The 27,894-nt window shown below is 45.5% G+C and overlaps 1 protein-coding gene across 1 annotated transcript in view; it reads right to left on the minus strand.

The window, feature by feature from the left end:
* ALK (ALK receptor tyrosine kinase) overlaps positions 1 to 27,894 on the minus strand; it is a 679,865-nt gene that overhangs the window by 59,847 nt on the left and 592,124 nt on the right. Inside the window, exons 10-11 of the mRNA XM_058682930.1 lie at positions 22,504 to 22,598; positions 22,204 to 22,332 (exon numbers count right to left, since the gene is read on the minus strand). Of these exons, the coding sequence (XP_058538913.1) occupies positions 22,204 to 22,332; positions 22,504 to 22,598 (224 nt within the window). The remainder of the gene's footprint in view (positions 1 to 22,203; positions 22,333 to 22,503; positions 22,599 to 27,894) is intronic.

Below are 27,894 nucleotides of genomic sequence, written 5' to 3' on the forward strand. Positions count from 1 at the left end.
CCTATCCTGGATTTTGCCCCTCACCAGCTATGATACCCAGGGTAAATCATATACCTCTCTGAGCCTCAGTTTCTTCATCTGAACACATGGAGAGTAGACTTAGTGTGAATATTAAGTGATGGCTTAAGCAAAATGCTTAGAATAACATTTGGCATTGGAGATACATAATGAACACAGTTTAAAATTGTGTAAATTCCTATTCAATTTCTGATTGTGAGAAGCAGAGACACCCAATCTCAAGATTTATGTTCCCATTCCATAAAGGAGGGGCATTAGGGCTGCTTCTCAATAAAGGGATCAGTATTTTCCCAACTCAGTGGACATATGTTAGTCTCAGGTGGTTTCTGTACACAAAATTTTGTTTTTATTTTCAGCAATTTCTGATGGAGAGGTCCAGAGAGAAAATTCTTTCCAGAGTGGATTCCATGGGAACAGGATTTGCCATCCCAGGTCAGACCCATGATTTATCCAGCTAGAATTTGCTTGCTTTCAGCGGCCTTCCAGGCATGATGGTCTTCCCTGCTCCCTCGGATGGCCTTGACCCTCATAAATCTGCCCAGAGTTTCTTGGAATCAATTTATGTTTCCCACCAGCTATATCTCTTAGGGGTATGGGGTTTCTAACTTCATTGTCCATTGTCCAAGGGCTTTCCTGCTTATTATGTGTGTGGGCTTGTCTTGCTCAAGCCTCACCTGTTGGTTCCCTTTGCTTATTCTTTCTGGAATCTGACATCATAGAATGTCACAGCAAGATGGGACCTTGGAGATCACTGAATTCAGTGGTTTCCAAACCACCTGAGGACCTTTAAAAGTATGAATTTCAGAACTCTGGGTATTCAGATTAGTAGATACTAGGTTGGGCGATGGTTGGGGGAGGACAATACTTGCATTTTGTAAAAACTTTCCCAGGAGAATCAATGAGATTTGTGAACTCAGTCCTATCTACTTCATTGTTCAAATGGAGAAAGAACATCCTTCTCCAGACTTTTCTGAGTAAGTCAGCCTTAGAGAAGGAACTGAAAAATTGGGGGTTCTTTCTCCATCCAAAGATGCTTTGGTGGTGATAAGGCCTTCCCAGCTTTTTGCACTGAAGACTTCTAGCCTTTTCAGATTGTTCCTACAGGAGTCCCTCCCTGATCCTGTGTCCTTATTAAGACTTTAATGTTAGAATCTATTTTTAAAGATAAGTTCACCAGAACTGTAAGTTCCTGTGGCTTTGTATAAAGGGACAGGGACAATCGCTACTCTGCTCTATTTCTAGTGTCCCTCTAAAGTGCCTAACATGGTGTTGGCTCCCTTCCGCTGAGCACTGGGTTAAGGTTTGCTGGGAGCAGACTATATTAATTTCCAGATCTTTGCTTGAGGGGTGGGTTCATGGATTTAAAAGAAAATTACTATTGCTCTGAGCCTGGTGATATTAACTGCTGTGGGCCTAGGAGGGCCCCAGAGGAGGTATCTGGAACAAGGGACTCTTGGAGCAGGAAGGGTCTGGCAGGTACTTTAGGCAAGGTAGGCATGATATCAGTTCCAAGCTAAGGCAGATAGTTAGAACTATGAGACAGTAGACAAATGCTAGGGTGATTTTCAGAAGTGTCTCTGGGGGTGGAAAGTATTGGATACAACCTTATAGATCAAAGCAGGTAGGTCCAGAATCTGAGAGGCAAGAGATTTAGTGACAGTGGTTCCAGGGGGGAGAAGTCAAAGTAAGCTTTGGTTCTCAGGTAGAAGCTGTTTATTTCCTGATTTGTTTTATGCTTCTCTCTCTCTCTCTCTCTCTCTCTCTCTCTCTCTCTCTCTCTCTCTGTGTGTGTGTGTGTGTGTGTGTGTGTGCGTGTGTGTGTGTCCAGTGGTGAAAGGCTGAACCTCGGATACCTGAGAAGTAAATTCTTCCCATGAAGGTGACAAAAACCTCTCAAAATAGAATGTGTATATAATATGAGTTAGGTATTGTGCCTTTAAATATGTATTAAATTTAAAAATCAGGAAATTCAAGCTGAGTGACTAGCCTGTGGTACACAGAGTGAATAATCAGTCAAGCCAGGCATTAAGCACAGATCTGAGTTCAAGTTCAAGACTTGAAAAAGTTGCTAGACTCACCAGGAAATTCTCATGGGACCTGTCTGAGAATCTATTTTTCTTTTTCTTTTAAATCCATAATGCTTGGGCTCAGTTAAAGCCAGTACAGACCATATCAAGCTGGCTTAAGGCCCAGAGAGTAGGCAGGCCACCATGAGGGGACAGGTGAGAGTCTGGTCAGGATATCATGGTGCGTGGGCCCTCAGCCCCAGAATATCCTACCCTGGCCCTATAGTATCATAGCCTAGCACAGTGTAGGCTTTAGCGGGTCACAGGCACAAACCAGGGAGAGTTGGTCCTCAGCATCAGGACTCTGGTTCCCAGAGAGGCCATGGGGAGCCAGGAGGTGTCGAAATAAAATCCAGAAACTGGAATGTTTACAAGGTCAGGAAGCAGAGATATAACAGAGAGGGACTGGGTCAGAAGCAATAAGGCAAAACCTTGGTTTTTGGTGAGAAGATCAAGGTCACAGTTAGACCAGTAGTGATATGGACTTGATGCTGAGCTGCTAACCTGGGAGCACAAGGGTCCTTGTATTCCCTAGATGAGAGTCTACATTGGACCCTGAGGTTCTGTGGAGGATTAAGTGGACCCCAAGGAGGAACCTGGATTGGGGGTAGAGGAAGGAGGAAGACTGGCTCTTTTCCCTTCACTTGGAAAAAAAAAACAAAACAAACTATTGTATTAAATCTCATTTAGGAAAGAAAAAAAAATGAACTGCTTAATCTTGTTCTTACTTATACCACACATTGGAAACCTAGCTTAATACTCATTCACATCTAAATTGTATAAAGGACCCACAAACACCAAAATACTGATTGGTTATAGACAGCAGAGTAAAGAAAAATCCATTAAGCACTGGGTTTCATTTTAAGTATATTGCAGCACCCTCCAAGAAGAAACAAATCAATTAGTAATATACCTCACCATGTTAAAAAATGGGCTAGACAGTGATTGTACTAGTTTTATTACTGTTGCTAAGCCATCTCATCTGCTCAATTGAATGCAAAGAAATAAAGCGTGATACCAAGGAAAATAAGTTTTCAACTATTACTATTAATCACAATAATAAGGAATTTGCCTCATGTTTAAGGCCTATGCAGCTGTACCACACAGTAGCGCTCAATGGCATAGGTGAATCTTTTGTACCATTTTGATTCTGATCCATGGAGTTGAATTTTATTTATAACTGTTGACTGAGCTGAACTTCACGGGAGCTGTGGCATATTGAACCACTTTGATGGCCATTGTAGATGCCATTAAATAAAATCAGGACTAAAATCCAAGTAAATATAATTACTCACCATCCATAAATGCCTATGATATCATTCTTTATTATAAATTGAAAAAAGTAACCCCTTTTTGGGTACATGATGATAATTAATAAATTGTTCTCCTTATTGGGGCAAAGTAAAAATATACACATATTGTAGCCATCGTGAGGTTAAAACATTTCTATCTGTCTCAACTCTTCAAACAATGGAGCAGTGTCTACTTCTAGATATATGACCAGTGTCTGATTATTGTTTTGTTTTCGTTTGTTTGTTTGTTTTTGTTTTGTTTCGGATGTTAGCAGTTGTTGAAACGTAATGCTTAGGTCCATTTATTTACTGGACCATCATTGTAAAATAATGATATTCAAATGATATCTTTTTTTTCTTATTTATTAGTTGGAATATATAAAGAGATGCTTCCTCTCATCTACTGTTTGGTTACCAAGTGGTACAGTTTATATAGAAAAAGCAAGATAAATGCTCAATTCTTTCTCCTTACAGTTTTCAAGCTGATGGATTCATTTTCTATCATCCTCCAAAGTTGACCAATTAGTTGTTTATATATCATTATTAATCCATGAATTTAAGCATGTTTTTGGCTTTAATTAATCACAATTAGTATCCTTTAGAAGCTCATACCGTTACATTTGTGCCCAGTGGTAGCCTCCTTAGTTATTTTGCTTCCTCGCTATCTTGTACGATGGAATGTTCCTTCCCCAGACCTGGACTCAGCCATTTTCTCAAAAGCTTTGATTTCTTTTAGTGGAAAAATGCTCTGTAAGTACATAATCTAGGTGCTATAGACACTTATTGCTACAGAACTGGTGATTGTTTCTAGGTTTCTCTAGAGGCCAGAACTAAGAAACATGTATGTATATCAGTATACACATACATACATATGAAGTAGACACATATGTATATGACAAAATACGCCATAAGCCCACAATGATACTTCCAGTTCAAATTCAGGACTACAGGGTTTTAAATTTAATCCCTTCTGTATTGCATACACATTTCTTTTTTCCACATGGAGAATCTTGGTTCTCAAGAACACAGGTGATAACAGGTGTAGAATATTCTATAATTACTCAGTTCCTTTATCCTCCATTATACACGCGATAGTATCAGGGTTACAACACTACTATTTTACCATCATCAATATAAAAGTAAAGATCAGTTAAATTTTTGTGCACGGTATATGTGCTCTCCATTCTCCTATGGTTTCCTGAAGCTGTACTCTATCTACACTGTTTGGGGGTATCACCATTACATATGACACTCTTTCCTCTTAACCTCCAGCTAGTCTTTCTGTAAGTACTGTAGGTTTAATGTGTGTATCAGTTGTGTTGATATATCTCTAGTCAGTTTGGTTGTCAGAAGCTTGTTTTCAAGTAGATTCACTAGAAAGGGTCATAGAAATAATATTCTTTGAGCTCTTGGGTATTGATAATATTTTTTCCCTTGAAAAAACACATTACTCTATTTTTTCTGGCATAAATAGTACTGTCAAAAACTCTGATGATAATTTAAATTTCATTCTCTGATAAATCACTTGCTATTTTTGCTTAGGTGTCTCCAATCCTTCTTTTTTCTTTTTCTTTAATTTCCAACAATTTTACTGGAATACCCTTTGGCATTGCTCATTCTGGGTCAGTTTTCTCAGCAACACAGTGTGGTCTTTTAATAAGTAGTTTCAGTAAAAAATTTTCCTTGAGTGATAACTTTAAGCATTTACTTTTCTCCCTTTCTCTGATTTTCTAATTCAGGCACTCCTGTTATCTGTATATTGGATCTTCTCTGCCTATCCTGATGTATGTTGTCTTCTTGATTTAAAAATTTTTTCTCTTTTCACCTTCTATTTCTTCTAAGGCATTTAACTGTGTGTTTATTTGCTCTTGCATGTCTTCCAATTTAGTCTTCACTTCTGAAGTTATTTTTTCCTTTTATCTCAAATTCTTTTCTGAGTTCTACCACTTGGTTTTTCATCTCTTGTGGTACTGATTTGTGTTATTTTTCATGTCTTCTATTATTGTTTTAATGCCAGTTAGCTCATTTGGAAATAGAAGATTACAATTTTGATATTTTCTGCGGTGTGTCTTTCTGGTATGCTTTCATTTTTCCGTGGAGGTGTTGTTTTGTTCTCTATGCTCTTTCAAGATCCTCATTGTAATGTCTATTGATGGGTTAATGGACAAAGAAGATGTGGTGTATATATATACATATATATACATGTATATATGTATATATACACACACACACACAATGGAGTATTACTCAGCAATCAAAAAGAATGAAATCTTTCCATTTGCAACTATGTGAATGGAACTAGAGGGTATTATGCTAAATAACATTAGTCAGAGAAAGACAAATATCATATGACTTCGCTCCTATGAGGAAGTTAAGATACAAAACACATGAACATAAGGGAAGGGAAGCAAAAATAATATAAAAATAAGGAGGAAGAAAAAACATAAGAGACTCTTAAATACAGAGAACAAACTGAGGGTTGCTGGAGGTGTTGGGGGTGGGAGGATGGGCTAAATGGGTAAAGGGGCATTAAGAAAGACACTTGTTGGGATGAGCACTGGGTGTTATACATAGGGGATGAATCATTGGAATCTACTCCTGAAATCATTATTCCACTATGTTCTAACTAACTTGGATGTGAATTAAAAAAAAAAAAAAGAATATATTATTAAAACGTTACAATTTAGAAGTGCCTGGCTGGCTCAGTCAGTAGAACATATGACTCATGACATTGGGGTCATGAGTTTGAGCTCCAAATTGGGGGTAGAGTTTACTTTAATACTACTACTACTACTAATCATAATAATATACATTACAATTTGAACATCTTTTCAATTATACTTAAAGAAGAGATATTCAATGGGGTTGGGGGAGAGGGGAAAATGGGTGATAGGCATTGAGGAGGGCAATTGTTGGGATGAGCACTGGGTGTTGTATGTAAGCGATGAATCACGGGGATCTATCCCTGAAACCAAGAGCACACTGTATACACTGTATGTTAGCTAACTTGACAATAGATTATATTAAAAAAATAAAAGTAAAATTCTCATTGTAACATGGATGAGATTTGGTCTTGATAACCTATGCATTTTTACATGAAATTAATTTTCTAGGATTTTAAGGGTTCAGGAGTTTTTCTAACTTCACCAAGCTCCCTCTACTCTTTTTTTCATGTTGTGTTGAAAAATATGGTGTTTTGCTTTCAAAAGTTTCTGGCTCTGTCTCATTCTTTCATATTTATCTAGACATCATTTTATTCATTTATTTTGTTTCTATTATTCCTATCCTATTCAATATTGATTTGACATCTAGAAATTTCTTCTCAGTGTGGGCCCTTTCCTGGAAAGGAAGCTTGGTGGCTGGGGTGGTCTAGCTCCTTTGAACATTACCATGGCCACCTTGCACTCACACAGCCCTGGACTGGACAAAGCCTCTCCCAGGTTCAGCAATGGTTCTCAGATTGGCTGTCAGTCATTTCCAGCAAATATCTGTCAGCCATTTTCTCCTGTTCTCAGGTTTATAAGACCAGCCTGTTGTTTTCCTCTACTTTCTTTTGTTCAGATGCTGATATTTTTCAGGTTTTATGGTTGTTGTACTTTGTCCTCACCCATTTGTATTTCGGGCATTTTTTAATCAAACATTTTTGTTGTAAATGTCTATGGGTTTTCAGTTTTAATATATGGTCATTCTGCTTTTAGATTCAGAGAGTTAGACAACTAAGCTGTTACCTCCATCACTACTATTGTCCCAGAATCCTTGAAAACAATTATGATGTAGGGATCACTTGAGGTCACTTGCTATGATTAGCCCTTTTATATTATCTATCTGGTCAGGTCTCTCACCTGCATTTCTACTCCTGGGCTGCAGGGTTTTCAGATTGCATACCAGGGATGTCTCCAATGACCATGGCCTAGAACTTGCTGTTATATCATGTTTTTCCTTTTTTTGGGAGACAGCCCACTAAGTATAACTTAGCTTTTCCTTGATAGTGCCACCCACACCTAACCAGTTGTTTAGGGCTATTTGTCCCTTCATTAAATGGCGCCAGAGAGAAATGTTTTACACTAATTTACTTTCTTCTCTCTCTCTGTCATGTATGTTTTTCTAGTGCTTCAGCACATCCTCCTGTTAATTTCAAGTTTATACCCGATGTTGGGTGAGGGCACGAGAGTGGTCCTGTATCTTTGTGTATCAGGCTGAGGTCCAGCTAGCTGCGACAAGCTTTGATTTCACAGTTTTGGAATGTGCTGATATTTGGTACTTACATTCGATAGATGGTGGAAGGTCCTGGAAGTCTAACCTGAGGTAAAAAGATGTCACTATGACTTTGAGTGAACAGGGCTAGAAATTGTTAGTCCTCCAATGTCAATTTATTTAATTATAACACATTAACGTGGCACCTCAATATTCTCCAGCAGGTTTAGCTCCTGAAAACCATGTTAGGTCAGTAGATAGGGAAGGGGGAAGAATCGCTTTTATCCTATCAGATAGGCAACCATGTAGAAAAGTTAAATCTCAGGCTAAGTGAAGAGAGGCAGGTCACATTGACTCTTTCTACAACACAGTCAGCTTTCAGTTGGTGAATTCTTCATGTTCTAGTTTGCTTCTCAGACTGAGTTTGTTTGCATGTTTGCATGGCATCGGCACAAACATGAACCTTTTCACACACACACTCACACCCACAGTCCCATACACTCACACACACCACATATACCACACACATGACACATACAGCACACACTTACACACTCATACCGCACACACCATCACACACACCTAATACAACTTCTCACACTCACACCTCACATTCACACGTGGTTACACTCGCACACACTCTTGCACACACACATTCACACACCCCGTGTTCATCTATGCAAAGCTTTCTGGTTATTTCTTTCTTGTTCTTTTTTGATGATGAGAAATTGGGACCTGGTGACAATAACTGTAACACCAGCCCTGCCTTTTGTGCCAGATACGCTCACACGTGGTCTGTTTTTACTTTTACACCGTCATCTCGTTTGCCCCTCACACAGTTCCACTAGACAAAGAGGATGCCTAAAAATGCTGAGGTCTCCCACAGAACAAAGACCAGAGGCCCACTTCCCTCTCTGCTGGGAGGCAGACATCCCTTCATGGAAGGGAACCTCTGAGCAAGCCATCAACAGGGCAGCAAGTCAGGGCTGTTGAGATAAAAGCTGCTTTCAGGACTGAATTACCCTAAACAGCTCTGACACATGGCAATCTGAGGGAGTTTTTAATGGTTCCTGTGATGGCTCCTGTGTTGTGTTCTCAGCCACCCCCTGCTCCCTGAGGGAAAGTGAGTAACACATGAGAGAAGAGAAAGGTCACAGGAAAAACACTATCTTGAAAGCATAGCTGTAAAAATTAAGTTAAGGGAGTCCTCGGGGCTAATTTGGTTATTCCCAAGTTGGTATCAGGCTGGAGTTGTGTTAATAAAGTATTTGATAGGGAGAGGGGTGTTGTGGACTCACCCATCTGGGGGTTACACTATACACTTAATGGATTTGGTTTTGAGTTTCAAGTGGGAAGTGGTGGTGGTTCAAACACCAGCCTTGTCACATGCAGCCCTGAAGAGTTATTGATTTCTGTCCTTATCTGCTCTTGTCCATGGACCAAGGGGAGAGAAGACCTTCATCTGGTGCTTGGCCTTAAGGGTTATGTGAGTAGGGCTCGCTGCCTCCTGAGAGACAGCAATGGTGCTGGAGGCCAGAATCACTCCTTCATGGCTTTATTCTTTTTTTTTTTCTTTTAATTTTTTTTTAACGTTTATTTATTTTTGAGACAGAGAGAGACAGAGCATGAATGGGGGAGGGTCAGAGAGAGAGGGAGACACAGAATCGGAAAGGAAGCAGGCTCCAGGCTCTGAGCCATCAGCCCAGAGCCCGACGCGGGGCTCGAACTCACGGACCGCGAGATCGTGACCTGAGCTGAAGTCGGACGCTTAACCGACCAAGCCGCCCAGGCGCCCCCATGGCTTTATTCTTAGTAGTTCTTGCTTATTGTCTGGTTCTAAGTCATGACGGGCGAAATCCTTACGAGGCCCTTGTGACTGGAACACCTCTGACAGATGGACAGATGGAGTACAGGCAGCCCAAGTGGCCAAGTGATTTGGAACTAGAAAAGAACAAATGGGTCCTGACTCTGGGTCTGGGTCTTGGACCCTCTAAGATGAATTGGAAAACAATGACACCTGAGAGGGTGGGAAATACAGATGTCAAGGGCAGAAGGGAAAGTAGTGGTGGAAGAAATAGGACCAAATGGTGGACCAAAAAGGGAAGGCAATGCATCTGAGATGAGGGGACTAGAGAAAAGAAGAGAAGAGATACTTCTGTCTTATTCCTGCCTATGATGCTACCAAGTAGCTAGAGATGGGCACCATGATCAACAAGCATGAGGAAAAGGCCAAGAAGATCACAGAGATGTGTGTGTCGACATGGTCAGGTACCAAATTAATGACACTAGTCATGTATAGGGCCAGTGGACTAATGTGGCAGTTGTCTATAAAGAACTTTTTGTTATGGGACTGGACCCTTCCTTGGGCTCCCAGCTATTGTTTTGACCCCTCAAGCTGAATGAACCTCCTAGAATCAAGATATCCCACCTGCTTGTAGTAGAAACACCAATGACCAGAGACTCCCGTTGTTATCCCTCAAATAGCAGTGCTGGTTTAGATAGGGAGTAGGTTTCCCAAGGCCCTTTAGACACTGTTCATGGCTTTTGGCTTGCCATCCCCCTGGTGAGGAGCCAGGCATCCAGGTCATTCCCACCCCACCTGGCTTCTTCATTCCAGGCATGTTCCCCTTTTTCTACCCATCTTCTGCTGTGTCTCTGAACACTTCATAGTCAAGGCCGCTAGAGTTTATGAGAGTTATAGCTATGTCTTGAGGGCCTTGGAAGTTTCCCCAGGCCACGCCAGGCAAAGAGTAAAACATAGGACCTTAATGGTGGTGACAAGTAGTATTATCTGGTTCTGCTCTGACATACACTTGAAGGAACTTGAAGTTTTCTCTGTTAACACCCCCATTGTTATAGCACATATGCACATACCACACATGCTATGCCACTGTCATTTCTGTCCCCTTCACTTGCTTTGATTTCTTCACAAAACATCACTATCTGAAACTATTTCACCTGTACACTTGTTTGTTGTCTGTCACCCTTACCAGCATGTACACTCTATGTAAGCTTAAGTGAGGCTTAGTTGATTTTGTTCACTGCTTTGCCTCCAGGACCTACAACATTGCCAGTCACATAGGAGGAGGCTCACAAACCTTCGTTGAGTGAAGAACAAAACAATATAGAAAGAAGAGAGCAGACCAAATATCAGCCCCTTGAACCCACTCAAGTGGTCAGAGGAGGAGATCATGCATGCTGAGGGTGCTGGGTGTGGTTTGGTGGGAGCACCACTGGCACTTGGTGTTCCTGTATTAGAATTAGAGCAATATAGGATGGAAGGATCCAGGGGGGTCCTGGTCATACAAATGGATGTTTGTTGAGAGGCATTTTGTCTCTTACCTATAACTGCACAACAGAAAGGGGTAGGGTCCTAAGGGGCCACAACCATCTCTCATAGTCATCCACATACACAACCAGCCCACACTCATATGCGTACAACCACACCGACATTACTGAAATGTAGGGAGCCCTGCAGTCTATATGAGAATGCTTGAGTCCTACTCCTTGGCAGTATGGACACTCCATTGACCTGATGGTTGATGGAACCTATCAATTGATAGGCTGAATGGACTAGTTAGTAGATCAAAGTCATAAGGCCAGTTGAGGAAAGGAAATAGTCCTCTTTATCAGGGAGCTATTCTGAGGCCTGGGGCATTTTTCTGATTCTGTTAGGTTGCTAGACAAGTGTAAGCCATGCCTTAATTTCCTCACTTGTTAACATTAATCCTATGCATCAGCAAAAAAAAAAAAAAAAAGTTACAGAAAGGGAGGGAGGCAAACCATAAGACACTCTTAAATATTGAGAACAAACTGAGGGTTGATGAGGGGTGCGGGAGGGGGGAAGCGGGTGATGGGCATTGAGGAGGGCACCTGTTGGGATGAACACTGGGTATTGTATGGAAACCAATTTGACAATAAATTATATTTAATATTAAAAAAGCATTAATCCTGGAATAGGATTAATCTGCCATTCACTTAAGAAATAATAATTAAATGAGTAAAATGTGCTCATATTATTATGAAGATACTGTCAATATTCACTAAAAACTAAATCAGACCGCTCAGATCCAGTCTCCTGGGATTTGCTTAAAAACAAATTAAGACTGAGATCTTGACAAGCTTTAAAAGACTTGGGGCGCCTGGGTGGCTCAGTCAGTCAAGTGGGCCGACTTTGCCTCAGGTCACGATCTCGCAGTCCGTGAGTTCGAGCCCCGCGTCCGGCTCTGTGCTGACTGCTCAGAGCCCGGAGCCTGTTTCAGATTCTGTGTCTCCCTCTCCCTCTGACCCTCCCCCGTTCATGCTCTGTCTTCCTCTGTCTCAAAAATAAGTAAACGTTAAAAAAAAAATAAAAGACTAAAAACCCTCTTTCAATTTATATGGACGAGTGGGTCTTTTTGGAGCAATCCACTATGGCTCCACATTTAAGTCACTTATTTTCCCCAAACAGAGTTTGAATGCTTCATTTGCAAATTGACAATGACCTATGTTGGGGGAATTGCTTGGACAAGAGGACCCAAAATGCAAAATACTACCCCCTCTCCCTTTTTAGCTTTAAGAGCTGGGATTTGCTTGAAACTTTTGCAAAAAAAATTCGAGGAAAAATATACCTAGAACACACAATGTATAAACAAATGTGCACACCTCATAGTTTGGGAAGGAGGAGGGCTATAAATACCCTGAAAATTTATAAAGGGCAACATATGGAGGGATGAGTAAACTGGCCCAATCTTTTCCATTATATGTTTTAATAATAATGTTAATAACAATAGCACAGCATTTTATATTAGTATATTCTTTTGTACCCTTCAAAGGCTGTTAGAAGTGATCTCATTTGCTCACTACAATAGCCTACTCTGAGAAAGCACCATAGCAGTTCATCCACCCCTGCTTTGCACATGAAGGAAAACCTGGGGCCTGGAACGTTTGATTCTCAAATTGCAGAGCTTTTGAGACCTTGGTCTCCAGGAATCTTTGTCAACCCACTTATCATCTTGCTGTGGACTGGCACTCAGTAGGCGTTTTGTGAATATTTAAGTGTCTGATAGGTGTGAGATCACTTCCAGGAATTTTGCCCATCAGACTCCACAATGAGCCCTCAAAGCTTGCTGGTGATTGAGTGATCTCTGGCACACAAAAGCCCACTGCAGGTAGGCTCTAAGGTAGTTCCCAGTGATCTCTGCCTCCTGGTAGTCATGCCTTGCTTAATCCCCTCCCTTTGAGTGTGGATGAAACCTGTGCATTGCTTCTAAGCAATAAAATATGATAAAAGCGACGGGATGTCATTTTCATGATTACATAAGATTGTAACTTCCATCTTGCTTGCAGCTTCTCTCTCCCTTTCTCTTTCTCCCTCTCCCTCCTCCTCTCCTCTTCCTAGGCTTCTCCAAGAACTGCCGACAATTATGTGAACTTGGAAGAGCACCTTCCCTGATGGAGCTTTCCGATGAGACTCAGCCTTGGCTAACACCTTGATTGCAACCTTATGAGACACTATGGAGCAGAGGACCCAGTTGACCTGAGCTTGGTTCCCCGACCTACAGACACCGATATAACAAATGTGTGTTGTTTTAAGCTACTGCATTTATGATAATGTGTTATAATGCAATAAATCACTAGGCACCCCCAAACCCCACACCAGCACTTTCATGCGCTTCCTCATCTTTTGTGCAAGTACCCAGCATGGAGGGCACTGGCTAGACTCTGTTCTTCCCGGTGCCTTCGCTCTCTTTCCTCCTTGACGCAGTGATGGCTGGGGTGATTCCACCTCTTGGTCCTTTTCCTCTTGTCAGTGGAGGAGCAAGTGGGGAGGACTCCCTTCTGTGATCTAGAGTTAGTATTTCAGCCTGTCTCCTCAGGTTCCTCTGTCCAGCTCTGGGCCCAGATGAATTAAAATAAATCTCTCTGTCCAGGACTACTGCAGCTTTGCTGCAATAAGCAGAAAGCTGAATAAGCTCCAAGGGGATGTAGGGTTGTTTTGCAGGCTGACCCAGCAAGTCTGGGAGTAGGGTGATAATTAAAAGTGGTCTTCCCTCAAAACAAGTGCTTAATGTATTTGTACCGATGGAGGGATCTTTTGTGTCTGCTGGTCTTGGAGCTAAATGATCTTAATCAAGGTGTGCTGAGACCCGAGTTCCTGGATCATTTGTTGCCTCCCACTTATGCAAAATTTCACTGAAACAAATGGGAAACAAGGAATATGTTTTCTCAAGCCATCCAGGAGAGAGAAAGGCAGTGAATCCTCTCTTCTGCTAGCAGGAGTCATGGCCTGGTATTTTACAGCATTTTGTCTGTAGCCTTGCCATACTCCCAAACACCAAGTACATTAGACTGGGCATTTATGAGGGGTTTTTGAGCCTATCAGAGCTGGATGATGCTGTGCTAGTTCTCTAGGGGGGCCCAGGATTGGGAAGTTATGAAGTAACAATATAGATTCTTTCCTTTCTCAAAGGACACTAGATTTCTTTTCAAAAATGATGATCAGTTTAGTATAATTTGCAGTGCACCAGTCTTGGATAAAGACCTCCTCACCATCCAGCACAGAGTGAAGCCAGAACCATGGAGCTGGCCGGGGGTGGGGTGGGGGGTGGGGTGGGGAGCAGGGAACCTGTCCTAATTCCAGATACCATCAGAATTGGAAATTGGAAATGGAACTGGAATTTCTCTTGTGCCAAGAGAGTGGCGGTTTCACATCAGGCTTATGTGGACCTAGCTCTGGGTGGCACATTTTTCAAGAGTGGTGCTTTGGCTCACTCCCAGTTGCAGGCCCCACAGCACCCAGCACAAGGCTTGGCACACAGCAGGCATACAGCGCATGCTTGTTAAGCTTGTTGAACTGAACTCAGCCCTACCTGATTTTTTTTTTCCCTTCTAGGATTGGGATTTGGGGAATTATAAAAGCACACTGACTAGAAAGCAATGATGTTTTCTGTGTTGAATGCTGAGTTGAATCTCCTGAGGGGAAAGAGAAAACCGGTCGATCTGGATATAGCAAGAGCTTTTCCCTTGCTGTGGTCAGCAGCTGGGTGGTTTTTGGGATTGCTCCCAGTGGGTATGGGGTTAGAGCGGGAAGACTTTGCGGAGTGAGCCAGCTTAGGTTTGGATCCTGGCTCTGTACGTGATGGGTGGGACAAGTCACACAACCTTTCCTTACATCTGAAATGAGAAAACAGCGATGGCTCATACAGCTCACTTTGTGTCTCGTTCCCCTTTCAGCCTGTGATATGCGTTCACTTCACTGAACTTATGAAATGTAAGCGCTAATAATGTAAGCGTCATTTTTTTTTTTTTTTTTTTTGACGCGGGGAAACAAAGGCACGGAAAGGAGAAGGGAGTAGCTTAAAGTAAGTGGCATAGCTGGGACTTGAACACAGGCAGTCCGTGCTCTTGAAAAGCATGCCAGACTCAAAATGGGTGATGAGGCGTGGGAGGTGCAGCTTCTGGTCATGGAATGAATGAGTCATGGGGATGGGATGTGCAGCATAGGGAATATAGTCAGTGGTGCTGTAACCATGTTGTATGCTGCCAGATGGCAGATACACTTGTGGGGAGCACAGCATAACATATGGATGTGCTGAATCAAGGTGTCGGACGCCTGAAACTTGCGTAACACTGGGTGTCGGCTAGAGTTCAACAAAAAACAAACAAATAAACAAACAAAGCCCTATGGCATATTGCTTCCTGAGAGTGATGTCTATCCTTGGGGACCCTGGGGGCCTGTAAAGACCAAATGAAAGATGCTGAGTGTGCTCAGTAACTGTGTACAGATCAAAGGAGGCAGCCCCGAAGCTGTTGCTGGTGGGCGGTCTGTAGGGGAGCAAGCCTCCTCCTCAGCCTTCTGCTCCACCCCGTACTGCCACCAGGTCCCCGCGCAGGCAACTTTCTCTCCTTTGGCAACCACGCAGGCCACCTCTTGGGGATGCTGACTAGGTCTCCAAAGTACAAAACCTCTTGTACCGGAAGAGACTCTTTAACGTCAGTAATGGGGATCGTGAATCATGAATTAGTTCCACCCCACGTCTCTTCCTGGAGCACAGCTGTGTTAGCTTCCAGGGAAGGCAGACGCGCTCAGATGAAGAGTGACATTGTAACCGGGAGGGCTCTGAACCTGGCGCAGTGACTGGGGTCTCGCAGGCCTTGTTAAGGCTGGCGCTTTCTGTGTCATCACTAGTCCCCTCGCTATAAATAGGTGATAATCTAAATTTAGTAAAATAAGAAGGAACATACAGCACTTGGTTGAAAAGCAGGCCGGCTGAACAGGAACATGGCCAGCCACCCAAACCGGCCCCAAGGACTGTATTGATGGCCCCATGCCTGCCTGAGTCTTAAGGAATTGCTACCCCTAGTTGAATGGGCGCTAAGTGCCTTCATGCGCACTGACTAGGGAGCGGGGGGTGGGGTGGGGTGGGGGGGTTGGTTTACACAGAGGGATGCCAATTAGCTGCAATTATCAGCTTTCTTACATGTCTGTGGGTACACTGTGTACCCAGTGTGCTGTTTTGAGTATCCGTGAAGATGCAGATGTGCTCTGTCTAAGCAAAAGCGCTAGAAACCCGAGTTTTTCAGGGAAGAGATTCCTCCAGAAGACTAGTCAACAGTAGGATTCTTAGAGGATTTATTACAACTTGCCCTTCAATATATTACCTGGCTTAGAAAAATTAATTTTTTTATATGATTAAAAAATGAAAGACCATGTTCTTTAGCCTCTTGCACAAGTTGTGTAACTTAAGGCAAGTTACTCACCCTCTGTGGGCCAATTGCCTCATCTGTAAAAGCGGGATTATGTTATAGTACCAACTAATGAGACACTGCATACAAAAGAGCCCAGTACAGTTCCTAACACCCAGCACCACCCTGTGACTGATGGTTTCTAGGTGTGTAAAGAGGTGATGACAAAACGCAAGGCCTTTGCTGTCTAAGAGAGAAAAACTTGGAAGTATGTCACGTGACTCTGAGCCAGCCTCTCACCTTCTCCAGACCTAGGCTCCTCATCTGTTTAAAAGAGGCTGCCTGTTGGGGCGCCTGGGTAGCTCAGTTGATCTCACAGGCTGTGGGTTCGAGCCCCGGTTCGTGGGTTCAAGCCCTGTGTCGGGCTCTGTGCTGACAGCTCAGAGCCTGGAGCCTGCTGCCGAGTCTGTGTCTCCCTCTCTCTCTGCCCTTCCCCCACTCGCACGCTGTCTCTCTCTCTCTCTCTCTCTCTCAAAAATAAATAAAACATTAAAAAAAAAAAAGGCTGCCTTTTTAAAAGAGGGTTGTTAAACTTTGTTTCAGATCAGGCTTTTCTTGAGAGTTTTGTTAAACACGCAGAGTGTCAGCTCTCCTTTCCTAGACATTCAGATTCCACAAGCCCGTGGGGACCAGGAAGCTTCAATTTTAATGAGCAGCACTTCTGGGTCCTCCCTCCCCTAGCAAGGTGATCAGAAGCAGATGGTGTCGGGACACACTTGGAGAAACACTGCGAACTCCCTGTCGCACCCAGGAAGTCCCAGATTCTGTCACTGTGCATTTCTGGGGAAAGCTGTTAATGATGCAATGAACCCAAGAGTCCAGCCTGAGTACCCCCCAGGGTGGGTGGGGCTCCCGGCACTTCTACCCTTACTTGTTTCCTGTCCTCCCTGCCTTGGGGCCCCCTGCCTCCAAAACTGGCACATGGTAAAAAGCTAAGGCGAAAGTACGAACCCCAGCTTCCTCGCTACCCCCAAGCTGGCAGGTGCTGACAAGCGACAGGATGATAGGATTTGTTTGGAATTGGATTAGGATACACTTGTTTGTTCAGGAACTAGATGAATCCTGACTATTTCGGTGGGCCACTGAAGTAAGCCTGGCCGCGTCTGCGGCACCTGAGCACAGACGGCTCTGGTGGACATGAGAAGACAGGTTGTGAGCGAGGGGGCCGGGCCCTGGGAAGCCGCCTTGCCACAATGCCGTCATCCCCAGAAGGGCATGCTTGGATCATAATGGCTCTAGCTACAAATTCTATTAACTCTAATAGTTGTTCTGTGGTGAATGGATAATGCATTTAGCAGAAATAGACTCAATCAATTTATATGAAACACATAAAACTTTCTCATTGAAATTGGCATCTGTTCTTGAATCATAGAAGCGTGTGTAGAAATGGACAGTCTGTTACCCTTTCTTCTGGGCACATTAGCAGTACTGTGGGTTAATTGGAGAGATGGGCCAAGAAAGCTCTGGCTGCTTTATCCCACATCCCTTCTGCCTTTAGAACCACGGGGCTGGTGATGGGGAGGGACCTGAAAACTGTCTACTTCAAACTTCGAGGGTTTTTTTTAATGTTTAATTTTTTTTAAGAGAGAGACAGACACAGAGACAGAGTGCAAGCAGGGGAGGGGCAGAGAGAGAGGGAGATACAGGCTCCAGGCTCTGAGCTATTAAGCACAGAGCCAGATGTGGGGCTTGAACTCATGAACCGTGAGATCATGACCTGAACCAAAGCTGGACACTTAACCGACTGAGCCACCCAGGTGCCCCAAACCTTGAGTTTTGAAAGAAGCAGTTTTCAGGATGCCTGGGTGGCTCAGTTGGTTAAGTGTCCTACATCAGCACAGGTCATGATCTCATAGTTCGTGAGTTTGAGCCCTACATCTGTGCTGACAGCAGAGAGCCCGCTTTGGATTCCCTCTCCCCCTCCCCTCTCTCTACCTCTCCCCCACTAGAGTGCTCTCTCTCTCTCTCAAAAAAATAAACGCTAAAAAAAAAAAAAAAGAAAGAAAGAAAAGAAGCATTTTCTTGCCTTTGCCTGTGTTGATGTTAGCCCCTCTTCTCTGAGCTCTGCTACTTGTGGGTTTGCTGACAGGCCCCAGCTGTTACATGAGGAGAGAAAAGGCTGTGCAGAGGTGGGACACATCCCTGGACCTCAGTTTGCTAGTGCAAACCTGCCAAGGCTGTGCACAGAGGTTCTGACTCCTGGTCCAGTGCTCTTTTCATGATCCTACACAGTTCTAAATGTCCGCCCCCCCCTCCCCCCACCCCGACCCTACCCTTTGGCAAGAGATGCCTACTGAGAAAACAGTAAACCAACGATCACTAAACAACTCACAGGCAAGACTGTGATTTGATGCTAGGGCTCCATGAGTTACAGATACTTGTGGGCTGGGCCCAAGGTTTGGGCAGTTCTTATTATGTAAACTGAGCTAATTCCCTCTTGCCCTCCCTATACAACATGTGAGCTCACAGGAGAATGAGAGAGGAAGCTGAGGAAGCTGAGGCAGGATCACTGGGCCTTGGGGGTCCTGCCTGTCCTTGTCTGGGCTTTGGGGGTGGGTGGCAGAGCCTGCTTGCACACTCATTACTGCTGAGAGAGAGACAGAGAGAGAGAGAGAGAGAGAAACTCTGTAGTCCCGTGATTGCATTATCCCAACCATTTGGTTAGTGTAATTGTATGTGCAAAGCTGACAAATGTAATTTCCCCAGACTTAATACTCGCCCCATTTTCTCTCTGAGTTTCTTCATCTGATTAGCTAAGGTGACTCAGGCTTCCGAGAAAGCTTCAAGAAGCACCTGGATAGGCTTTTCCTGCCTAGGTGCTCCAGTGGCTCAGCTCTGCCCCATGGGCTTGGGGGTGAGGCCACCCCCAAACCCGGAGGTCAGGCCCTCAACATGGGGCTGAATTAGGGGAAATGTGGAGTGTTTAGGGAAACCTGGATGTTTTGTGAGTACCTGTTTTCAAAAGACCTGATGTGACCTTTGTGTTTCTAGGAGGTGCTCTAACACCTGCCAGGAGGAGAGCTGAAATGCCACCAGCCGCCCTTGTTCCAGCCCAGAGGAAACTGACAGCGCTGAACTTTGGGAAGACAATCTTGTTATTTTGTCTCCTCCATCCTTTGTTGGAAGGCTGGGGGCTGATCTGTTTCCTGGACGTGGGGGCAGGGACTTTCACCTGGGGTGTTCTCCTGCTCTCTTCCATTTTTAGTGTTTATCTCTGGACGGGGACACCTAAAGTGGCTTAGCTGGCTGAAAGAATGGAGACTTCGGGGTCACATCTTGGCTCCACTCCTTGTCAGCTGTGGGGCTCATTCCTCCAGATGATCTTCTCATCCCACAGTGGTAATGACAGCAGCTACCCGTGGCCAGGGTGAGGACAGGAGGGATTGGCGTGTGAAACGGCCCAGCCCAGGGTCAGGCACGCTCCTAGATTGCTCCTCCCCTTCCTTCCCCTCCCTACCGCATCTCTCCCTCCTTCTCTAGAGGCCCTCCCAGGCAGAAGTTAAGCTTCACCTCGCAGGCCACGAGCTGCTGGTTTACAGGCCCACCCCTCCCTTCCCACCTGTGCTCCTCGTCTAGACTGGGAGTTCTTTGGGTGCTCGACCTGGGTCTTGTTCTGTTCACCATCTCTGAGCACATAACTGGCCACAGAGGAAGTGTGCAAGGGCTGTGGTTGGGTCTAGATTAAAGCCGGATGAAGGAGGGCCTCGGCATGGACCTAGGGTGCCCGTTCTCCCTGACCATGAGGCTGAGCCCTGGCCAAGTAGTCCCTCAGGGGGTGTGGTGGACATTGTCCTGTGGGTAGTAGGGAAAGGACGCCCTGCTCATCCTTCTCCTGATGACTCAGAGACACCCCCACCGCATACTGCTAGGGGTGGGCGACAGGGTGGGACTGCGGCATCTGTCAGGGGGGTTAGGGGCTGGGAGCCTGCCTCAGCTTCTCCCTCCCTTCTTGCTCCCCAGGACGAGAGCGGGTTCCTGGGAAAGCACTGCCTCTGTGCCCAGTTCTCTAAAGCCTGTCCAAGGAGCCTACTCAGGCTGCTTGGGGACGTGTTTGCCTCAGTGTCCTCTTCCCCTACAGTTGGGGTCATTCTGGAAGGGGGTCTGAAGACAGAATGCTGACCCACAGCCACCTGCCTGTCCTTCCTGCTCTGAGGCGGGGCTGGGCAGCAGAGGAAGCTCCACTCTCTCAGGCAGCCACTCGCTTCTGATTTTAGTTGGAGGTGGTGGGGTAGCGTTGTGGCTTTCCAGCCACCACATGATTTCATTAGTCTGAGTGGCCACTGTGCAGACCCTCATCGATGAGCCTTTTAGGGACAGTGGGAATTATATGGCAATAAACTGGGGAGTCAGGCGGGGTGGATGGCTGCTCCTAAGTGCTGGCTGCAGGGGAGCTGGCTGCCAATATCTGAGATCCGAGAACTGAGCTCAAGCCTCAAGTGCCCCCGGGTCAATCAATATGTGTTTCTGGAGCCCCTGCCATGTAATCAGTGCTGGTGGTTGGACAGGGCGGGGGCTTGCCATGATGTTTGCTGAACGTGTCCTGAATTTATGGTCGGGAGGCAGTGACTGACCAGGGCTGGGGAGTCCCTGGAGGTCAGTCCTTGGGGTGGGACAGTGAGGTGAGGCATCAAACAATGAACAGAAGGCCGCCTCCCTCATGCTAGCCCGTTTCATGAATGACCATGAGACAGAGTCGGGAAATAGAGAGAGGTGGCAGGCTCCCTTTCATGTGGAAAAATGAAAAGGTGTTTTGAGGTTTTAGTTAAAGGTGAAGGGAGGAAAGGGGAGAGATGAAGGGAAAAGCCCAGGTCTGGCCCCTGGGTTAGATCAGGCAGGAATGGGGGACAGAGAGAGCTCCACCTGGGGTAGCTTTTCAGGGCAGAGGAAGGAAGGGATTTCTTCCTTCAAAGACAGAACAAGGCTGATATTTATGTAATAAGTTGAGAGTCAGTGAAGTTAGTATGAAGGTATAAACTTCTGCTTTTTTTTTTTTTTTGTACTTTGCACTAAATGAGGATTTCACATTATAAGCAGAAATTAAACATTTATCATTTATCTATTGTTATTTTAATAAAGCGACCTTCTATAGGAAAAAGAGTGTGGTGGACAGTGCCGAGCCCCTGCTTACCAAGGTTACTCGCACTACTCCCATACCCAGGCATGTGCACCACCCCTACCCTGGGGGAACCCCTTGACCTGCTGGTGTTGGGCCGGGGGCTTCACAGCTTCTCTGGGGCGAGGCTCATAGGTCTAATAACTGCCAAGGAACATCATGCCAGGTTTAGAGACTGATTCTAAGAAATTTCCTCCTCGTACAAAGAGTAGCTGAGAAGTCACACCATGGTTTAGGGCCAGAGGCTGAAGAGGCCTGGGTTCAAAGCAGTAAGAGTCTTCATGAGAAGTCTTTCAGCCCAGAAACTGCTGAATAAAACAGCTTTGGTGGGGTGGGGAAGCCACGCTTTGGGGAAATGTGTTGAACCTGAAGGTTTTGGGCCTTTACCCATGGTGGGCTAGCCTGTCTTTGTGCAACAAATAACGGCTTTGGGCCCAACCATCTTTATGAGGAGAAGAAATCTGATGTAGGGTTTGCTTTCTTCAGTAAATGGGGAGAGGTTTCAAGGGACTGAGTGGAGGAAAGGATACCAGCTTGGTTCTCCTGTTTGGTTCCTGGGTATTCCCCAGTAGCTCCTTTGCACAACTTCCAGATGCTTCATTCGGCCAGGTGATAAGAGACCCAAAAAACATCCTTTTGGAGCCCATAGCCAGGATGTAGGTTCTGTTCCTTTTAAAGGTTGACCATCTTATTCTTTAGACACCACTCCCCACTACAATCACCACACGTATCTCTCTTCCACCTTTTGCAACAAAAAATTTACTTTACTTACATTTGTAAGTTGAACCCTTACCTGTAGGGTCAAAGATGGGGGTCTCTCTTGGTGTATTTTCCCAGGGTTTCGGCTCCTTGTTTGGGTTTCTCTCAAACAGATTTCTTGATTTGGGTGCTGTATCCTGTGGCACCTTGTCCTCCCCACTGACTAGAATAGAGAAGACCCCATGGACTGAGTTAAGTGAGGCTCTGTTTAAGAGAGACAGATGAGTATGCCCCGGGGAAGGTGGGAGAGGCAGGTGGGCTTAGGTTAAGGAGGGATAGTGAGGCCCGGGGCAGTCTGGGTCGGGGACAAGTGCAAGGGACAGGGTGAACTCACTGGTGAGGTAGCAGTCCAGGCTGATGGAGATATTGTCAAAAGCCACGGTGGCTCTGGATCCTTGCCCCCACCACGCAACAATCTGCAGCCAGAACCTGTATGTGTGTCAAGAGGAGTGTGTGTAAGGAACAACCTGGGTTGGTCATTTCTCAGGATTCAGCATCTGGTGAATGTGTGCCAATACTTGGCTCATTACCATAGTTGTTATCAGCCTTACCTAACCGCAGAGCAGTTGTGAGACTGGAGCAGTCCACAGCTCCCCCTACTTCTCCAGCACAGAGTACTTCTCTTTCTGAGGGATTGTTCCATATGTTAACCAGTTTAGAGTCTAGGACTTGGGTTCAGGACTCCCTGAAACTCTGAGGAGAACTCTTTCACTTTTTGGGTGTGGACGGTTGGACAGAAATGAGTGGGCTTGACATTCAGCAGGTACTCCTTGGTAGAGCTGAAGTCATTCTTTTTAAAAAAAAATTTTTTTTAATGGTTTTTATTTATTTTTGAGACAGGGAGAGACAGAGCATGAACAGGGGAGGGGCAGAGAGGGAGACACAGAATCTGATACAGGCTCCAGGCTCTGAGCTGTCAGCACAGAGCCCAACGCGGGGCTCGAACTCACGAACCGTGAGATCATGACCTGAGCCGAAGTCGGACGCTTAACCGAATGAGCCACCCAGGTGCCCCTGAAGTCATTCTTAAAATACTAAAATGCTTCTGTACCAACTGATAAAGAGCCATTGTCCCCCAAGTGTCCCATGCTTGTTGCCTCAGGCAGCCTGGTTCCTTCCCTGGTATTCTAATTTTTCACATTATCCAGGAACCAAAAGTTTAACCCAGTCCGGGTCTCAAGGATCTGATGTCTCATCCAGCATCGGTCTCCACTGGGGTTGGTCTGTGTAGTGCCTGACCTGTTGTTAAATATTAAATAATTTGACTAAGACCTGGGGGTTTGTAACCAACACAGAGTGGGCTGTAAGAATTAACAGGAAACCCATCGAGGTTTCCTCACAGAGAAGGTAGCATTTAAGTTGGTTTTGAAAGAAGGCGAGGACTTGGAAATGTGGATGGGGATGGTGAGGGAGGGCATCTGCAGTGGAGGAAGTGGAGTGAGGGATGTGTCAGAGCAGGGCAGAGCCCCCATGGCTCACATGTGAGTGGTGTGGAAGGACACAAAGACAGTGAGAGGCACGTGTGTATCACACACCCACATCAGGCTTCTCCACAAGCCTTGGCAAGATCACAGTTGTCTCAGATTTCCCTGGGGGACATGGTCTGCAGATGAGCTTCCAGCTCAAGCCTGTGTAACATGGGACACAGCCAGGCCTGGGATTCTCAAGTGGCCAACAGGGGCCTTAGCACTGTCATCTTGTTCTGTTTACAGCAGTTGCCAGGGTTAGAGAGATGCTGCTTGCAGGCAGCAAGAGAACAGGTGCATAGAGCCATGTGGGGATGGTGACTGGAAGGATTCATGTTCCCAGGTGGAAGAGCAGTGGGTAAGGGCCCCACAGCCCACCTTTCTGATTCTCCTCTCTGGGTCACTATCTCCGAATCTGTCATCCACAGGCTGAGGAGCCAGGCCAAGTCCTGAGCACCATGGGGGTAGCTTCCAGGAGGCCATGGGTGCCTGAGCAAGTAAATTACATGTGTGCACCCACTGAGTGTGGGGGAGAGGGACAAAATCCCTGTTTTGCCCTAACTGGGCCCTTCCAGGGAGGCTGCACGCCCCCCTCCCCTGCTCTCCCACCCCTCTCTCTGCCGTCCTTCATCATTACTGAGAGATTAGGACTGCAAGCTTCTCAACCAGCCACTGGGCTTCTTAGCATGGAAGGCATGATGCACGCTGGAGCTGGAATGGTTTCTAAATAGAAGAGTCTCTAAAGTACACTGCAAGGCAACGGCAGTGGCAGCTGCTGTTTAAAAGAGTTTGATTGACACTGGGAATTGCACATATTTTGAGTCAGGAACACTCCTAACAATCAGGGAAGACTCAATCAGATGTCGGATCAGATGTAAACATGCAATGCTGCCTCTGTCCACTCGAAAGGCCACACTGCCAACCCTTGCTCCCCAAATGCTCCAGACTCCTGAGGCTGCAGGAAGGGACAGGGGGGACAAAGGTGGCTCATGCTGGGGTGTGGGGAGGGCAGGGGTGAAGCAGAGGAAGTTTGTGAATGGGGTCAGGGGAAGGTAGGTGTTGGGGCAGAGAGGGGGCAGCAAAACCAATCTGGGAGTTTCTTTTCTGTGGGAGGCACTAGCCAAGAGGCCAGATGGCCATCGGGACCACCCAGATCCAGGATTTTCTGTTTGGATGGTACCTGGTTGTGTGTCTTTAGCTGAACTTCATGTGAAGAAGAGATTGCTCCTGGCTCTGCTCCCCACTCCCTGCTGAAGATGGGTGAGGCCTTCTCAAGGCTCTCAGTCTTTCTGGTGCAACCAGTCTTTCCTGTTTTGGTCTCCTGTACAGATACCAAGTCACTCTCCAGGGTCAGCTGTGGCCTCAGGTCTTGAGTTCTAGCATATACCAGATGGACTGCTTTGGGAATGAGGGAAAGTTCTAGCATGTACCAGGTGGACTGCTCTGAGACTGACAGGAAGTTCTAGCATGTACCAATTGGACTGCTCTAGAATTGGGGGAAAGTTCTAGCATGTACCAGGTGGACTACTCTGGGTCTAAGGGAAGGCAAGGTCCATGCCACATTACTACCAGGATTATGGGGCCAAGTGGTTCTAACAAACATATAGGTATTCCACTGCCCTTATCCCAAAGCCTTAGCTCTGTATGGAGAAAGAAAGCTGAGCCCCCATGGCTGGTAGAGCTTAGCCCTCCCTCTTCATGGGCAGCCCAGTCAAGGAGAAGGGAAGAGCCAGCTCTTTGGGGATCCTCAAACTCCCTCACTGATCTGTGCTGTTTAAAAACATAGCAGCTGAGGTCTTTATAGCCTTAGCATGGATTTCTCTCCCTGCCACTCAATAGTTCACACCTGCTCAGTTCTTTCAATTTCTCCAAAGATGACATTTTTGATTGCATGGGTTATTGTTGTTTTTTTCTTTTTTTTCTCAGCTGGTGGGGTTTGGAGCTTGTTGATACAACAGACTTGGCTAGAGCTCTTGGTTGGAGCCTGTCTTTGCCTAGAGAACACACCCCTTCACTCTGTCATGCTCAGCTTTACAGGGAGGCCTGTTGAAAATTGGCCTCAGGGGATCCTGGGAGGTGGCCACTGGGGCAGTGGGCCAGGTTTAGAGGGGACGGCCTTGAAATTCGGTATCTCCCAGACTCACTGGGCAGATCTTTGCATAGAAAATGCTAAAGCTGCTCGTGCACAGCTCAGAAAACACGCAGTCTCGTTCAGACAACAGACTGCTAATGGACAGTGAATATAGTGCCTTATTTGCCACTCTGCCAGCCTTAGGGATTGACAAACCTAATTAAGTTCACTTAATGATTTTAAGTAGCTGACAAAAAGGTGTGTGTCTGAATGTGGACTGAGGGAATAGCAATGCTTTAGAGAGAGAGCAAGAAAGAATGGCTGGCTTGGGTAAAAAGCATTTATTTAACGGATGGGCACCGCGTCTCAGATTCCTCTGGACCATTTAGTGGGCTCAGAAGAGGGGGAGCGTTCTGCATCCCCTTTTGCAGCTGGGACTTGTGTGGGCTCTGGCTGCTTAGGAGAGAGAGGGCAGATACTGCTGAGGAAAAATGCTTTCTCCGATTTCTCACTGTGCACTTGATTTGCTCGGCAAAAGTCTTCTAAAATGGACTGTCACAAAGCTTGGGTCGCGGTATGCATTTCTATTAGAATAATGTATGTGATGAAAAAGCCCTGCTGCATCCATCCTATTATCTGCATAATTGACTTCAGTTACCAGTTGAAAAGGAGGGGCCGATGACCAGCTTTGGGATCCTGGGACCAGCCTGTCTGGGATCAACATGGCTAGGGCTGGACACGTGTGCCCTGCCTGACTCTAGAAGTCTTTGGCTCTCACACAGTAAAGTGGGCCTGGACATTAAAGGCCAGACTCAGTAGTTGGGAGCACCCTCTCTTCCTGCTCAGCCCCGACTCTCAGAAGTAATTTACCATCTTCTGATTTGGTTTCTCTCTGGGCATAATGACACCAAGGGCAGTGAGGAAAAGTCCATACAGAGTGATTCCAAGGTTGCCAAGGGCCATAGAGATCTTTCGCAATGAATTGGCTTCTGTGAGGGAGCCCTTTGCGGTAGAATAGGGGAGAAAATGAGTTTTCAGCCAGACTGAGCAAGCACGGAGAATCACTCACACTCTTCAACAATCTCAGTCCCAGGCTTCCAGGCACTGGCTGTCTGTGACTAATGGTTCTGGTTCCCACATTTGCCCTGGCCCGCCACCAATCCGAAAGGTCGCCTGCCACATGGGTGTTCCACCAGACTTCAGGGTGGGGAGAAGCCCTTCTCTGGCAAGTTCCCATATTGCTTTTTCATTTTCTCATTCTGGGTCATGTATATTAAGCTCTTCCTGGGCCGTAGGAGCAACTGGGCGCCTGGAGGGCTGTCCAGAGCTAGAAGGAATCTGCAGTCATTCTTTTCAAGAGACTGAGAAGTCCATTCCACCTTCCAGAGACATTTCTAACACTGACCTCTTCCTCTTCCCTTTGATGCTGTGTCAGCTTACGGTTGGAGAGCTGAGGTAGTGCCAGAGGTGGAGGTGCCCTCCATGGTGGGAAGACAGAGGAAAAGGGTGGTTGCTGGTTTCCTTCTATCCTGACAGAAATATCTTTATGAGCCTGAATTAACAGCTTTCTCTGCTTGGTGAGGGCTGAGTTTCAAAAGGTAGAGTGGAGTGAATTCTGGGCTACATAGTTGGTAGGACTCTGGGCAACTGAAATTTGTTAGGCACCATCTTTTTTTTATTTTATTTATATTTTTAAAAGTTTATTTACTTATTTTGAGAGAGAGAGAGAGAGAGAGAGAGAGAGAGAGAGAGAGAGAGAGAGAATATCAATCCTAAGCAGGCTCTGAGCTGTCAGTGCAGAGCCCGATATGAGGCTCGATCCCACAAACCATGAGATCATGACCTGAGCCGACATCGAGTCACATTTGACCAACTAAACCACCCAGGCACCCTGGCACCATCTTGGTTTTTTAAAAAAATACCTATGTAGTGTGGGTATTTTCACAGTGGAAGCTTTTCTTTAACATGGGAGATTCTGATTCATTGTTCCTGTTTTATATATATTTTTAGAAATCTGTGCTTCCTCAGGTAGTGTTATAAATTCCATATCTCCCCCTCTGGCTTTGAGCAAAGATTATTTGAGCACCTACTATGAGTTCAGGCACGCTGTCTGCAGCTGGGAATATAGAGATGCACAAGAAAGACATCAACCTTGACCTTGAGGAATTCATATGACTTGTGATTCATA

This window comes from Neofelis nebulosa, chromosome 9, assembly GCF_028018385.1.
Source record: "Neofelis nebulosa isolate mNeoNeb1 chromosome 9, mNeoNeb1.pri, whole genome shotgun sequence".
Classification (NCBI taxonomy): domain Eukaryota; kingdom Metazoa; phylum Chordata; class Mammalia; order Carnivora; family Felidae; genus Neofelis; species Neofelis nebulosa.